This window comes from Euwallacea similis, chromosome 35, assembly GCF_039881205.1.
Source record: "Euwallacea similis isolate ESF13 chromosome 35, ESF131.1, whole genome shotgun sequence".
NCBI classification, from domain to species: Eukaryota; Metazoa; Arthropoda; class Insecta; order Coleoptera; family Curculionidae; genus Euwallacea; species Euwallacea similis.
Genome location: NC_089643.1, coordinates 1,225,044 through 1,239,485, shown reverse-complemented (window position 1 = coordinate 1,239,485; position 14,442 = coordinate 1,225,044). Strand labels below are relative to the sequence as shown.

At 34.8% G+C, this 14,442-nt stretch overlaps 1 protein-coding gene across 1 annotated transcript in view; it reads left to right on the top strand.

Moving 5' to 3' along the window:
* The window catches only part of LOC136418483 (TATA box-binding protein-like 1), a 39,890-nt gene extending 26,413 nt beyond the window's left edge, over positions 1 to 13,477 (top strand). The window contains exons 3-5 of the mRNA XM_066404551.1: positions 5,617 to 5,711; positions 9,608 to 9,766; positions 9,845 to 13,477. Of these exons, the coding sequence (XP_066260648.1) occupies positions 5,617 to 5,711; positions 9,608 to 9,766; positions 9,845 to 9,903 (313 nt within the window). The 3' untranslated portion in view covers positions 9,904 to 13,477. The remainder of the gene's footprint in view (positions 1 to 5,616; positions 5,712 to 9,607; positions 9,767 to 9,844) is intronic.
* The last annotated feature ends 965 nt before the right edge of the window (positions 13,478 to 14,442 follow it).

Sequence of the window (14,442 nt, the reverse complement as noted above, 5' to 3'; positions counted from 1 at the left end):
AGAAGGATTGACCCCTTTCTATGGACTAATGACGGTTGCTTAACAGACAACTTTCGATGCATTTCGGTAAGTTCGGCACAGTATTTCTTTGCAGTAATGGTTTCACCCGGTTTTAAGAAGTTGTAATGGATTACGCCCCCCATTGACCACCGTACAGTAACCATCGTCTTTTTTGGGTGCAAACTCGGTTTAGGCATGTGTTTTGGATTCTCATCGGCATCTAACCATTGTGCAGAGCGTCGTCTGTTGTCACACAGCATCCGTTTTTCGTCGCACGTTACAATGCGGGACCCACTTATCCATTTTCTTTACTTTCCCAATCAGTTTTAGGTGCCGAGAAATTGTTGCGATGCTGACGTTTAGCTCTTCTGAAAGTTCTCGGACTGTTTGGCGGGGATTTGCCTCAGCTAGCACTTGCAAAACTTCATCATTCGGGGCACTCTTTGGTTTACCACGGTCTTCAATTTCCAGGCTCTCCTCTCCAGATTCGAATTTGGCATACCAGCGACGAATGGTGCGTTCATTTGCAGAACCCTCCCCAAATGCACAGTTAATATTTCGGGCAGCTTCTACGGCGTTATGCCCACTTTTCCACTCGTACAAGTACAAGACGCGAAAATCTCTTGGATACATGTTAGACATGATCGGTCCAAAAATGTGTCAGAACTGTACACAATCCCGCAAAAAATATCAGATAAGAAACAGCACACTCTCAGGTTTGAAACGATATAACTAGAAAAAAGCCTTGATGCAAAAAAAGGCGGAAGAAGGTTAAGACTTAAAATCGGACATTTCATGTGAAACAGCCTAATTCATACCTAGGTATTTTTTTCCGTTCTGTAATAATTATCCAATTACAGTTATTGAGCATAACTAAACCTAATATGCGGCAGGAAAATCGGGACGGGAAGTAGAGGTCCGTAATGCGATATTTTAAAAAATACAACGCAACAATCTCCAACTGAGAAATCGCATAATTCATTCGCTTGACAGGATAAAAAATACATCAGGAATTTTTCAAAGAATGCGAGATAATGTCCGAAAAAGGACCGAGGCATACATTCTCGCAGGGGGAGGACATTTTCAACACTGTATTTAATTGTTCTTTCATAAGTAATGTAATGTGCCTAATTTAGTCTTGTAGTTTTAATGTTAGTTATAAACAATGCTTTTTTGCCATCAAAACGTTCAACCTTGAGAAAAATACTTGAAGAGATCTTTATTTCACAGAAATATGGAGCATCTGGAAAATTATTTTTATTCAAAAAGGCAGTGGCGTATCATATTTTTCGTTTCAAATGTTCAGTCACATTAAGGGGGGCGCCACTGGTGAAATTAAAAACATTGTTTTTCTCTTAAAAGATGTTTCTCTACACCTATTTTATACTCCTCAATTTTCATAAAAATATTTAACGCCAGAATGGACTAGGTAGGAAAAACTAGAAAAAAATTTTCACCACCCTGTATTTCAGACAGAAAGCAAAAACGGACCCATGTTCATATAAACTTGTTTCTTTAAAATCATGCACAGGTTCACCCCCAAAATTTTTGATATTCTATAACGAAACATCCTGTGTGTCATGTAAAATTTTATCAACTAATTTCATTTCCTAACGAATCTTCAACGTAACTCTGTTACTGTCGAAGACTTCCAGCCACCGTGTTTTTTCAGCCCTGGAACCTCTACACCTTTATTTGCTAGCATAGTACCGTATGTTCGTCTAAAACCAAGGCCACTGTAATGAATTGAATTTTGCAAATTTAAGTATTCCGCAATTTTCATGATCCATTAGTTTATACTGCGTTTGCCCGTTGCCTAATTATTACATTCTTCATTTCGATAATTGAACCCTCTGTGAGCGATTTTTGAATAATTTCTAAGCAGTGAGTTTGTTCTTCTTTTTTGTTAGTTATTGAAAATGTCCTTTGAATGTCGGTTTTAGTGCGTGGAATTTTCACAACTACATAATGGCCTTCATGTTCGATGTAACTTATGTGCGAGTGAGCTTTTTTCCATGATTAATGAAGGGATCTCGAAAGCTGGCGGAGTTACGAAGTCGGTTAAATGGGGAAAGAATTGCAACTTTAGGGGGCCAATTTAAAGCCACTTTTGGTTTCTTGAAAAAGTCCATGGCTTAATAGATATTTAGTAAAAACTCAATTTTTTTTCAACTTTTTTAAATCGATCTAGCCATGTAATTATTGGTTCTAGAGAAATTATGTAAATATGAATATTGTAGATAACTTTGCCCTAAAAAAGATAGGCTAACCAGATTTTTTCTGATAGCGGTGATTTTTAAGATATAGCATAAACTTATTGTTTTTATGGAATTTTATGGTTTTAATGGAAAGCATAATGCGTTATGGCTTATTTAAAAAGGTACTTTTTCAAGCTTTCAAATGACACCAATAAGTAGACAGCTATTTCTCAAACTGGCGGACTTACAGCCCTTTTTTAACCCTATATTGCAATTTTAAGATAGATAGTTGGCCACAAAATCGTTCATATTGATTTATTATTTATTTGGCACTATCTTTTTCAGGGCTAAATTATCTACAATACTCGTTTTTATATAATTTCTCTAAAACCAATAATTACATGGCTAGATCGATTAAAAGAAATCGGCAAAATTGGAATTTTGCTAAACCAAAAGTGACTTTAAATTTGGCATCTAAACCTGTAAGTCTTTCCCCATTGAACCGATTTCGTAACTGCTAGTTTCCGAGATCCTTTCACTAATCATCAAAAAAAAAAACAAAATGTATACCGGATGTTCAGCTGAGCCCTGGACATAGGAGATTAACACGGGAAATAGGTTTTTACTTTTTTGCGCCTGCACGAAATATACAATTGAAACCCTTTTACATGGAGATCATAGTACACAAGACCGGCCATCATTCTACATTTTTTAAAATCTTTTAATAAGGGCAATTTTGGCTCAAACTTTAAAAAACTTTAAACTTTAAAAATTTGAATGTCCTGCATAACCGTTCGAGGCCACGATTGGTCAGAGTCAAGGTCAAAGTTGAACAAAGACAAAGTTGCTAACAACATAAGCGTAAAAACCCTATGTCAAACGAATTTAAAAAAAATTAATTTCTAAACAGTTTTTAACTTATTTACGAGTTAATTGAGTGAAAAATCAATAGAAAACTTGAGGACAATTATCATGTGATCAGTTTTGATGTCCCCACAGTAAATAAACAAATTTCTTATTAACCTATGATGATAACGGAAAAACATAACCTATATCTTTTATCTCACTCACGGTCACGCGAGACGTTCAAATTTTTGAAATTTGGAGGCGTTTTGAGCAAATACAGTTCTAATTGGAAGATTGAAGAAATTGCGGAATGATGGTCGGTCTTAAGTATTATAACCTCTATGTAAAAGTTTTTCAATTGCATAATCCGTGCAGGCGCAAAAAAATAAAAACTGATTTCCCAAGTTAATCTCCTATGTCCAGGGTTTGCCTGGATACTCGGTATATACAGTATATTTCACGACACTAGCGATATAAAGGAGTGTATGCTTCTGCGCATCTCCATTTATAGGATACAAAAAAGGAAGTAAACATAGTGAAGATCAGCTATCGTATTGTATCAGTTCTGCAATGTTGCCGGCTTGTTGTTAGATAACTAGGTTACTTGACTGTTATTTAAAATTTGCTACCGAAATTATTTCAAATATTTTTAGTAATTTTTTTTTCAAAATTTAGTAAAAAAAATAAATACAACTCTAAAAATTATTTGAAATAATTTTTATAGCAAACTTTAAATAACGGTTAAGCAACCTAATTATTTAAAAACAAGCCGGCAACATTGCAGAACTGATGAAACACGACAGCTGATCTTTACTATGGTTACTTGGCTTTGTATACTGTAAATGGAGATGCGCGGAAGCATACACTCCTTCATATCGCTGGTGTCGTGAAATATACTATACATATATTTTTATATGTATAGTATATTTTTTATATGTATAGTATATTTTTATATATATAGTATATTTTTTATAGACATGTTGTACAGCTCTTCCTATCTTCAGAGTCCTAATATTTCCAAAGTCCATGTCACTTAAAAAAACAAAAGTATTATGATTCGCAAAAAAAATTAAATTATATGATCAGTGATATACCTCAAAAATAAAAAATATTTAACCTGGAACTTCATTGGGAAATTTAGTCATGTCATTTACAGTGGATATTCGATTTTTTCAGTTTACATCCCACATTCTTTCTATTTAAAACATTTGTCAACATTGAAAACTTAGAGATATCAGTAGGATCGTGCGGAAAAGTTGTTGCTTTTAACACACCTACGAACCTCCAGGTGCCTTCAATGTCCCACCTCTTTCAATAAATTGAGCTAACATTACTGGTTTATTGGCAGATTTTGAATTGATCTTACTAAGGAAACCTTTAACGGCTCTACGTATTTTCGTATTTTTCACTTGACTTCTGATGTGTTAATGGAAAACACCTTACTTGGCAGGCATTTTCAGTATCTGACTCTTCCAAATCGGTTATCTTGCCAAAATGAAATTAAATTAACACGAATTGATCATTTTTTCAATTCAGACGTAAATTTTACTTTAACACCAACAAATGGGACCAAATCCAATGCTTGTTAATACTCAACTCAATGAAATTATGATATTATAGTTTCCACAATTTGTTCCCCTAACATTATGATTATGTTACTGGTAGTACTGGTCGTACAAAAAATAAGTACCACGAACAATAATAAGCTTTACAGGTCTCAAGCAAACTACTAGAAACTTCCTCTTCTTAATACTCAATATACAGGGGGTCCCACCAGGAACCGCCATTAAACGTTTTGGGAAAACTGTGAATAGCAAAGTTGCGAAAATTTAATAGTTGCCCAAGAGGCTTATGGCGACCTAATCTAAAATAGTTTCAATGACGTCACACTTCCGGTTGTACCGGAAGCCGACGCTCGGTTGCTTATTTTAAGTGGAACACCCTCTATATTATTGCATTTTTTGATTGTACGTTCAATTTTAATGCAAGTTTATTAATACGTTGGGTTTCTTAGAATTAACAGTTTTCAAGATATATGCAATTGAGTGTTGAAAGTGACAGATGCAGATATTTGCACAATTGCAGATTGTTAATAATCCAAAAGGTGTTTTGTAACTCTTTTTTGCCACAATACTGTCGAAGGACCATACTTTAGTAAGCTGCCAATCTTTGAGTAATATTTTCTATAGAGTGTCCACAAAAATAGAGCCAAATTGGACATTTAAAAAAAATGGTCAAAACTTAGAAATTTTAAATGGAACCCTACTATTATTTTGATGCATTATGAAACAACGTCGAAAAAGAACCTATGTTCACTCTTAATTACTTAGAGTAAATTCACAGTTTTCGAGTTATTTCGTTTTATAAGGTGATGCAGGGATAGTACATCCCTAATTCTAAACTGTAATGAAAATATGTTTCCCCAAAAGTAATAGCAGTTCCTGCTGGAACACCCTGCATTGCGAGTCACAAAATGCTGCATTCGCAAAGAACTATCAATTTCCTCTGCATGTTTCAATAAACTCCGTATCTGTGCTTTTTTTATTAAATTTGCTCATAACAATGTTTTCAGTTACGAACCAGAGCTGCATCCAGGTGTCACCTACAGGCTGCAGAATCCAAAAGCGACATTGAAAATATTTTCAACTGGAAGCGTGACAGTAACCGGTAAGAGACTTAATCAACCTTGCTAACCATTACTCACATATACAAAGTGTCCGGAAATAACGTTTAGACATTTTGGGAAGGGATTCTAGAGATTAAAATAATAAAAAAGGTTTTATAAACATACTTCAAAAATTGCTTCTTAAAGGAACTAGAACCCCTTAAAGAGAGAACTCTGAAGATGGTTTTTTTGCAATATTTTCAAAACGGTTAGGGTGAAAATTATGAAATTCGGTATACTGTAATAAGTCGAAATGGGAAAGCTTTTTTTGTTAATAATTCCAGTTTTTAGTCAGGGGTATCACATACATTCTTTGTAAATGTTGCGCCAACTTTTTTTGTTTATAACATTTCTTAATTTATGAAATCAAATTGCTAAATCGCAAATATTTTTAACTAACAAAGGTAGGTTCTCTTATTTCATCTTGTTAGGATAGATCATTTTCCAGAAAAATGGGTTTTTATGAACCGATGCACAATTACATGGACATCGAAATGCATCTTAATGCACATAGCTAGGCATCCTTGTAATAAAAATATTTTTTTATTAACCAGTAGTAACAAGACTAATATTCTTAAGGATTTGTTACTTATTCACAACAAATGTTGAAAATGGTCTCCGTTCATCTCAATTGATCTTCTAATTTTTTTCTTTATAGATTTCGAAATCCATCTAATCGCCCTAAATAGTTTATGGACTCATTTTCTGAAAAACGGTCTATCCTAACGAGATAAACTAACCTGAACTAAAAGGTTTTCTCTACTTAAAAATATTTGCGATTCACTAATTTGACTTCAAAAATTAAGAAATGTCACAAACCAAAAAATTGGGCAACTTTTACGTAGGAGACCCCCTGTATGTGACATCCCTGACTAAAATTTGCAATTATTAATACAAAAAAAATTCCCATTCCAACTTGTTACAATATACCGAATTTCATAATTTTAGCTCAAACCGTTTCGAAAATATTGCGAAAAAACCATCTTCAGAGTTCCTGCTTTAAGGGGTTCTAACCCCTTTAAGAAGCAATTTTTGGGGTATATTTATGGGAACTTTTTTATCATTTTAATTTCTAGAATTACCTCTCAAAATATTTCAACGTCATTTTGGGACACCCTGTATATAGGGTATTTCAATTTTTAGGGGTTAACCTTTAACCGTAATTTCTATATAGAAAAATTATCATAGTTTGCTGTGTAGGTTATATCCCTAAAATGTTTCATAACAGAAATATAGGGTGTTAAAGTTTTAGTAGGTCATTACAAATTTATTAATATTTCATAATCGTTTGATATATTTTATTGCAACTTTGTAGGCGTTACTCACGTTGAAGGACAAATTTTTTGAAGGAAATTATAATATTTTATTTCAACAGTAGCGTGCGTTAGGGCACTTGCTTGACTATATTTAAACAATAAAAACCTACGGCACTGGTTTTTCTCGAAATAGAAATGACATTTCTAGTCTGCATACATTTCTGAATTTCAAAAAATCTATTTTTTTCGGAGGAAAAATACCGTTTTAGAGTAAAGAAATTAAAATTTTCTAAAAGCGTCAATAGTTCATTTTTTTAAATACAATAAATTGAAAAATTAATAATTAATGAGTTATTAAACACGATTGAATTTTATAGCCATTACTTGATCCATTGAGTTCAATGCATTTTTAACATCGACTATAAATAGAAGTTGGCGCTGGAATAAAAACGTTATAAAATTCAAAAATGTTTAACAACTTGTCATTTATTAATTTTTAAATTTATTTAATTTAAAAAAATGAAAATTGCCTCAACGTTATTTTTGAAATAACAAAAAAAAACTGCTGATACATTAAAAACAATTTTCGTTTTTTTTACTCTAAAACGATATTTCCAAAAAAAAATTTTTTTTAATCCAAAAATGAATGCGAACTGCTCATATGATTTTTATTTCGAGAAAAACCACTGCTGTACGTTCTTTGTCCTTAAACATGTTCAAGGTGGAGCCTATATGTGTTGAAGTCAAATATTATATTTTATTTGGAATAAATATTTGTTTGACATCAGAAACGCCTACAAAACAGCAATAAAATGTATAAAGCAGTTTATGAGAAATTAATAAATTTCTAATTTTCTACGAAAACTTTAACACTATTTCTTTTGCGAAACATGTTTGGAGTATATCATATACAGGGTGACCCAACTTTAAACGGCATAATTGAAAATTTAAATCCTTCTGATAAAATTATGCATATTTTGTTCTATAAACTTTTTTTCGGTTCTTCTTCCTTTTCAAGGTATTGACACTTAAAGATTTTTAACTCTTTACATGTTTTCAAACCCTTATACTAAAATTTCTCAAGAACCCAACGTAGTAGGGAAGTTCTGCTTGCACGTTCTGGAAGACACTTAAATTCCTTCTTTCAGCATGTTAAACACAGCACTTAGCAGTACTGCTATCCATTTTTAGACGCATTTAAACAAAGACATAATATTTTTTTCAATTATTCACTTTTATTTCAAAATGCTGTAGATAAGCGTCGGAAAAACTTTAGAGTTTGTCCTTTTCTGGAAAACATGTTTATCATGAATATCTTCCATTGGTTGCCAGAAAATCATTTGAAACAATTTGTTATTAAATTCTTTATTAAAATAAATTATTAAATTAATCCCGAGGAAACGCTCATTGGATGGGTGTCCTGTTCATCACAGCCGACTTGTCCAAAACTGGTTGAATATCAACTATCCTTCGCACTGCATTGAAAGAAATGGACCAGTACCTTGACCTCCTAGGCCGCTAGATCTCACACCATTTGACTTTTTTTTTGTGGGGAACTTTAAAGGAGATGATTTACAGAGGTCCTTCTGAATCAAGAGAAGAACTAATTGCATCAATACAGGTTTCTTCTCTACTGATAAGACAAGGTGCGATGGCAAATGCAACACGCTCTGTGCTTCGAAGTTGTTGAAGTTGCCTAGCACAAAAATGGAGGCCATTTTGAAGTGTTTCCTGGAGATTAATTTAATAATTTAATTTAATAAAGAATTTAATAACAAATTGTTTCAAATGATTTTCTGGCAGCCAATGGAAGATACTCGTGATAAACAGGATTTCCAAAATAGGACAAACTAGAGTTTTTCTGACTCTTATCTACAGCGTTTTGAAATAAAAGTGAATAATTGAAAAAATTATTATGTCCTTGTTTAAATGCGTCTAAAAATGGATAGCAGTAATGCTAAGTGCTATATTTAACATGCTGAAAGAAGGAATTTAAGCGTCGTTCAGAACGTGCAATCAGAACTTCCCTACTAGGTTTGGTTCTTGAGAAATTTTAGTATAAGGGTTTGAAAACATGTAAAGAGTTAAAAATCTTTAAGTGTCAATATCTTGAAAAGGAAGAAGAACCGAAAAAAAGTTTATAGAACAAAATATGCATAATTTTATCAGAAGGATTTAAATTTTCAATTATGCCGTTTAAAGTTGGGTCACCCTGTATAACAAACTATGTAGAAATTATGGTTAAAGTTTGAGCCCTAAAGTTGAGACACCCTGTATAGCTAATATTACGACTAGGTTAGCCAACAAACCGTTTGAATTTGACTTATTTTTATTTGGTACTAGACGGCAATGATCTTTCGCTACACAATGAAGCCTCAGATTGGCGAATTTTTCCCGAACGTATGTTTTCATTCATTTAAGAATTTTCAGGAAAAGTAGTTTACTGCAGCGTAATATTCCTAAAGCGCTTTTATTGTAAATATTGATAAATGGGATTCGGTAAATCGGCCGTGGAGCTTAGGAAATTGTATAATGATGAATTTTTCATTGTTCTTATTGATCAGTGTTTGATGGTGATTGATTTACGATACGGCATTTTTTCTGTTAATCTGACTAATTTACGTTCTTTTCCATGATTTTAGCTCCCAGTGTTGCTGACGTTCAGACCGCTATAGAATGTATCTATCCGTTGGTATACGAATTTCGCAAGGAACGTACCAAAGAAGAGATCGAAGCGTTGGCGAAAAAGAGGCTTAAACAGGGGCTCTATACTGCCGAGTCAGATACGGTTTTTGCTGATGGTAAGGTCGAGTTTCCTTATTTCCCGTTAATGTCAAAATGTTCCATCAAAGGGATTAAAAGAGTTTTTTTTCACATAGCTTCCGACGACGAAGGACAAAACGCTATGGATACAGATGAAGAAAACTGGGGCGACTAAGTAGCTTTTCAGCCACTTGAATTATTTGTTTTCTCTCTTATCCAGAAACGAGTTAGAACAATTCAGTTCTATGTAACATTGTGATTCGTTTTAGAACTTTAATTCATTTTTACATTTAAAAGGGTAATAATTGCGGCCACTAGTAGGTAAAATAATTTTACAGTGTTCCCTCGAAAGTAACCTACTTTCCTCAATTAATAACTATCCCTCAATTCAAATTTTTGCGTTAATTGACGTCGAAATAGGGCGCGTTTTTCATATCAATTCCCGACTTTTCATCACTTTAGTCGATTTAATTCCCAAAGAATAATAATTATTGCATTTGGTGTCTTATAATGGTCAATTTTCATTGTCCTTTTTTGAGGATTTTCAATACTTTTCGCGTATAGTGGCAAACTAGTACTGACTAGTCAGACCCGTAATTCGTAATTTCGTCTTTTTCTCAGTTATTTATTGATACCCATGAGACTGCGGAAATTTTAAGTTTTCCTTTATTAACGAATAAACTTTGCTGTTGATAATTTGTATGATTTTTTGATTTATTTATGAAGGTGTGAGTATGATTGAAGAATTTTAAAATAATACATTAATAGAGGGATTCGGGGAACAGCAGCGCGCTTTATTGCCGCATTGGGTTTCGCTGTAGCTCTGGATATTTGAGTCTTCAGTTTTCACAAATCGACGCAACAACTGCTTCTCAAATCTAACCACTAAACAGAAAGCAGTCAGCGAATTTAAGCTTCAAGTGATGTAGCGCTCGACAGCTGCAAATTCCCTGAATGTACCCAACGAGTTACTAATTCGTATTGAACAAACGTTTAAGCAATTTGTTAGGAATATTAGGGCTCTACACCCGTTTGTATATTTATTAAAGATTCGTCTGGATACAATGAGTCCGAAGTAAGATGCCAAAGGTCCGGTTTTTTGAACTCCTGGTAACTACTAGTAAATAACAATGTCCAGAAAAACGACGAAATAAGCGCAGAGCATTGTGGACTTTTTCGATTTCCACTAATATTATCTTGCTGGCGCGGGTACCAAGGGCATAGAAAGCTGGGCCTAAAGGTACATACTCACTAAGCAAGTACCAGTGATTGACCACATGCAATAAAAATGTACGTCAACTTATCGGGAAACATTATTTCTATTCGCACTACCATGCGGCCGCACGGGTACTCGCTTAGTGCCTATGTGCCCTTAGGCTACTTTTAACTACTCATATGACATCGCACTAGCCTGCGGCTCGTGCTCCAACGTCATATTCGTAGGAACCATTTGGTGCCAGTCGTATACGGTACTTCTCTAAGATTACAATACAAATTTCTGAAAAATTATAGTTATTTGCACATGGGAAAAATGCGCTTCTCTTATTCTCGCTAACAATTTGAGGTCCTACAAGAGGCAGAGGGTATGAACATTCAAGGGGGTAAAAGGCACTTCCCCCCAAAGGTGTGTATCGAATGTTTTCTACGATCAAAGCCCGTTTTTTTTTTTAAGAAAGTTATTTGAACAAATGGAACGTAATCAGTAATGTCAAAGATCAGCGAGAGTAAAAGTAGTACTTTCCCCTTATTTTCTACAAATAATTATTGTGTATTTTTTCTTCTCTTCACTTTTTCCTTCTTCCCTTTCACTTTACTCCCCAGGGAGGAAAATACTTTACTCCCTAGGGAGAAAAAGTGTTGTTTTTTATGCTCAAATGAAGGAGGAAGTTTTATTTGCTGTGAAGGGCATAGAAAACCGTATGCAAGATTGGAATTAAAAAATTATTGAATCTATCAAGCAACGCGGCAGTCAACGTCGATTGAAATCGCGATATTGTGCAGTATAAGGTATTTTTAATGTAAGGTCCAAAGTTTGTTCCAACAATGAGGAAGCCGATTCGAGACCGTCCGAAACAACAAAAAAATATGCGCAGTATACTGGTATGTACACCTTGCGCAGATTTCTGACGATCCGAAATCAGCTTTCTTGCCTGTTGGAACGGAGCTATGCTAATCGAGCAGGCTGTTATAGCAACATGTGTGACTTAAAGAGCCAGTGGGAAGAGACTTCGTATCCCGCAGATACCTTATTATTCCCTCTAACGCTATATAATATCTATTCAACTTCAGTCAATAAACTGAATTGAATATTTATTTTTTGCGAGGAATAGTTTTAAGTTTGGATTTTTTGTCTTTACGTAGTAGGACGTAGTAGTAGATGCAATTAACACGAGATATAAAAATAATACACAGCTATCACCAGTTCAAGTAGAAACATAGGGATTGTGTAAGTGGGACAAGGACCGGACGAGGTTTAATATGCATCCAACAAAGACCAGCAAAAGGAGTTGCGAGATAGCCGCTGATGTGGGCGGACCCAAGCCGACGTTACCAGATCTCTCACTGTTTCAAGATTTTTACTTATATAAGTTTTATTAACGATGTAGTAAGCGTTTTTTCCATTTCTTTACATTGCTACGTTTTGTTCTGATACTTTAAAACATTTTCATCGCTACAAAGGCAGCGAAATCAAAACTAATCTAAACATCGAAGTGGAGACGCCGACCGGACTGACTCCGCCCACTTCCTTGTTGGTCTTTGTCGGAGACATATTAAACCTTTTGCGGTCGTTCTCCCAGTTGCACAATCCCTATGTTTCCACTTGAACTGGTGATATTTGTATAAAGAATAAAAGGGCATTGATATAGCAGGCGCACTTATGTACCTGCAAAAAATGATTTTACAGTACTTTAATTGCAAAAACCGTAAGTTCTTTTATCGCTTGTGAAAGGTACTCTGTGCACACTCATAGGTATAAGTGTACGTAGTTGACTACGTACACCCCCGGAAAAGGGCCGCCAGGATTGCTTAAACTTTTCTTTGATACTTGCGAATAATTTATATTTTTGCTGCTTGATTTCTGCTGACAACCTATAGAATCGTGGTAGGGAACTTCGATTCATGTCACTTTTAGTGCAATATCCTTATGTGCTGATATTGAAATATCAATAAAATTTCCCATTGGCAATTGAAATTTAATAATTATTATTGAATGATATTTGACTCGATATTTGTAAGATGTGACCATGAAGTCACTGCCTTATTTGAAACAACTGTTCTAAGATAAATAATTATTGTGAGTAGTACAAATGTAGAGAACACTTTCCCACCACAACTCTAGCTGTTATCGTGTAGATATAGGTTAATTATGTTAAAGTTTGTACCTTAAACGCTTAGATTAGGTCGCCTAGTTAGTGTTAGTAATGTAGCTATAAAACGCAAAAATAATGTGAATATCTTTTAGAATGTGTTCAACTTATGAACTGACTTTTTTAACGTAATAAGTAAATCATTAAGCGGGTTTATCAAGGGAGCAAATTGATAAATCCCCCTTTAATTCAGCTCACCAGAATCACTTCACCTGTTGTTTTTTTCATTACTGTTAGTAGTAAATAAATTGAACTGAATCTCGTTATACACATATTAACTAACAAATTTGTTGGTTCACTACTAAATGAGGCCTGTTTGTATACAGGGTGTCTTATGACGTTCTTACCAAAGTGGAAATATAAGGAATTCTTTGCTTTTTAGGATTTCTTTTATTCTCCCCAAAGAACCACCACGCAGGCAACCCTTATACCGGGGTTGAGACTAACTAATATTAGAAGAATCGGCTTCCTTTTTTGCCTCAATTACTGTCTTGCGAGCTTCCAAAAGGTGCATCTGACGACCAGACTTTATGGGCAGACCCACTAATAATTCACACTCGCTCATGAACTATATTTACTGTTACTTTCTGATGCCGTCCTCTGTAGAGAACTAGTGCTTCCCTGAGAACTGTCTCTGTTATTTGTTAAGCTACTCTTCTAGGACAATTTGTCTACACACGCTCACTCCTTTGAGAACTGCGTCTGCTTTGGGTTTATGCTGATAGTTGTGGGCTTTGGATGTTGAGTTGTATGCTTCCTTTGGCATTAAAGGTTCTACTAGTATTTCAATGATACTTTCAGGGCCGCTGCTGCGCCTGGCGCAAGTTTGTAAGGGGGGCTTTTTACGAGAGGCTTCCATAGTTAAGTGTAACTTTCAACACTTGGCCTTTGTTTGCATTCGTTGTAGAGCTGCGCTCCAGGTTATCTTTCAAGCACTACTTCTTACACGCTCATCATGTCTATTCGACACAAACTTAAGTATATATTCTCTCCACTTTAGATCCATCGCTGTCGGTCAAAACCTATTTAACTGCTGAGCTCTGCAGTATTCACTTCAATTTCTTCATTCTCGATTAATCAATCATCGTCCAAGTTATGAATTACAACTTCAACCTCCCCACACCTGTGCAGTGGAATATCTTAAGCATTGTCAGTCTCACGCGGTAAGGAACGCTCCCGGCTCACAGTTGTAGTTTTAGCCTGTAAGATTTTGAAAAACTTCACCGCTGAATTTCGAATTGGATCCCTTTCGGGACAACAATTGGGCAATCTTCCTTGAGTTCCTCAAACAGCTTGTTGACACATTGTATGCTGTGAAGAACGTTTTGTGAGTGTTCGTTACCCTT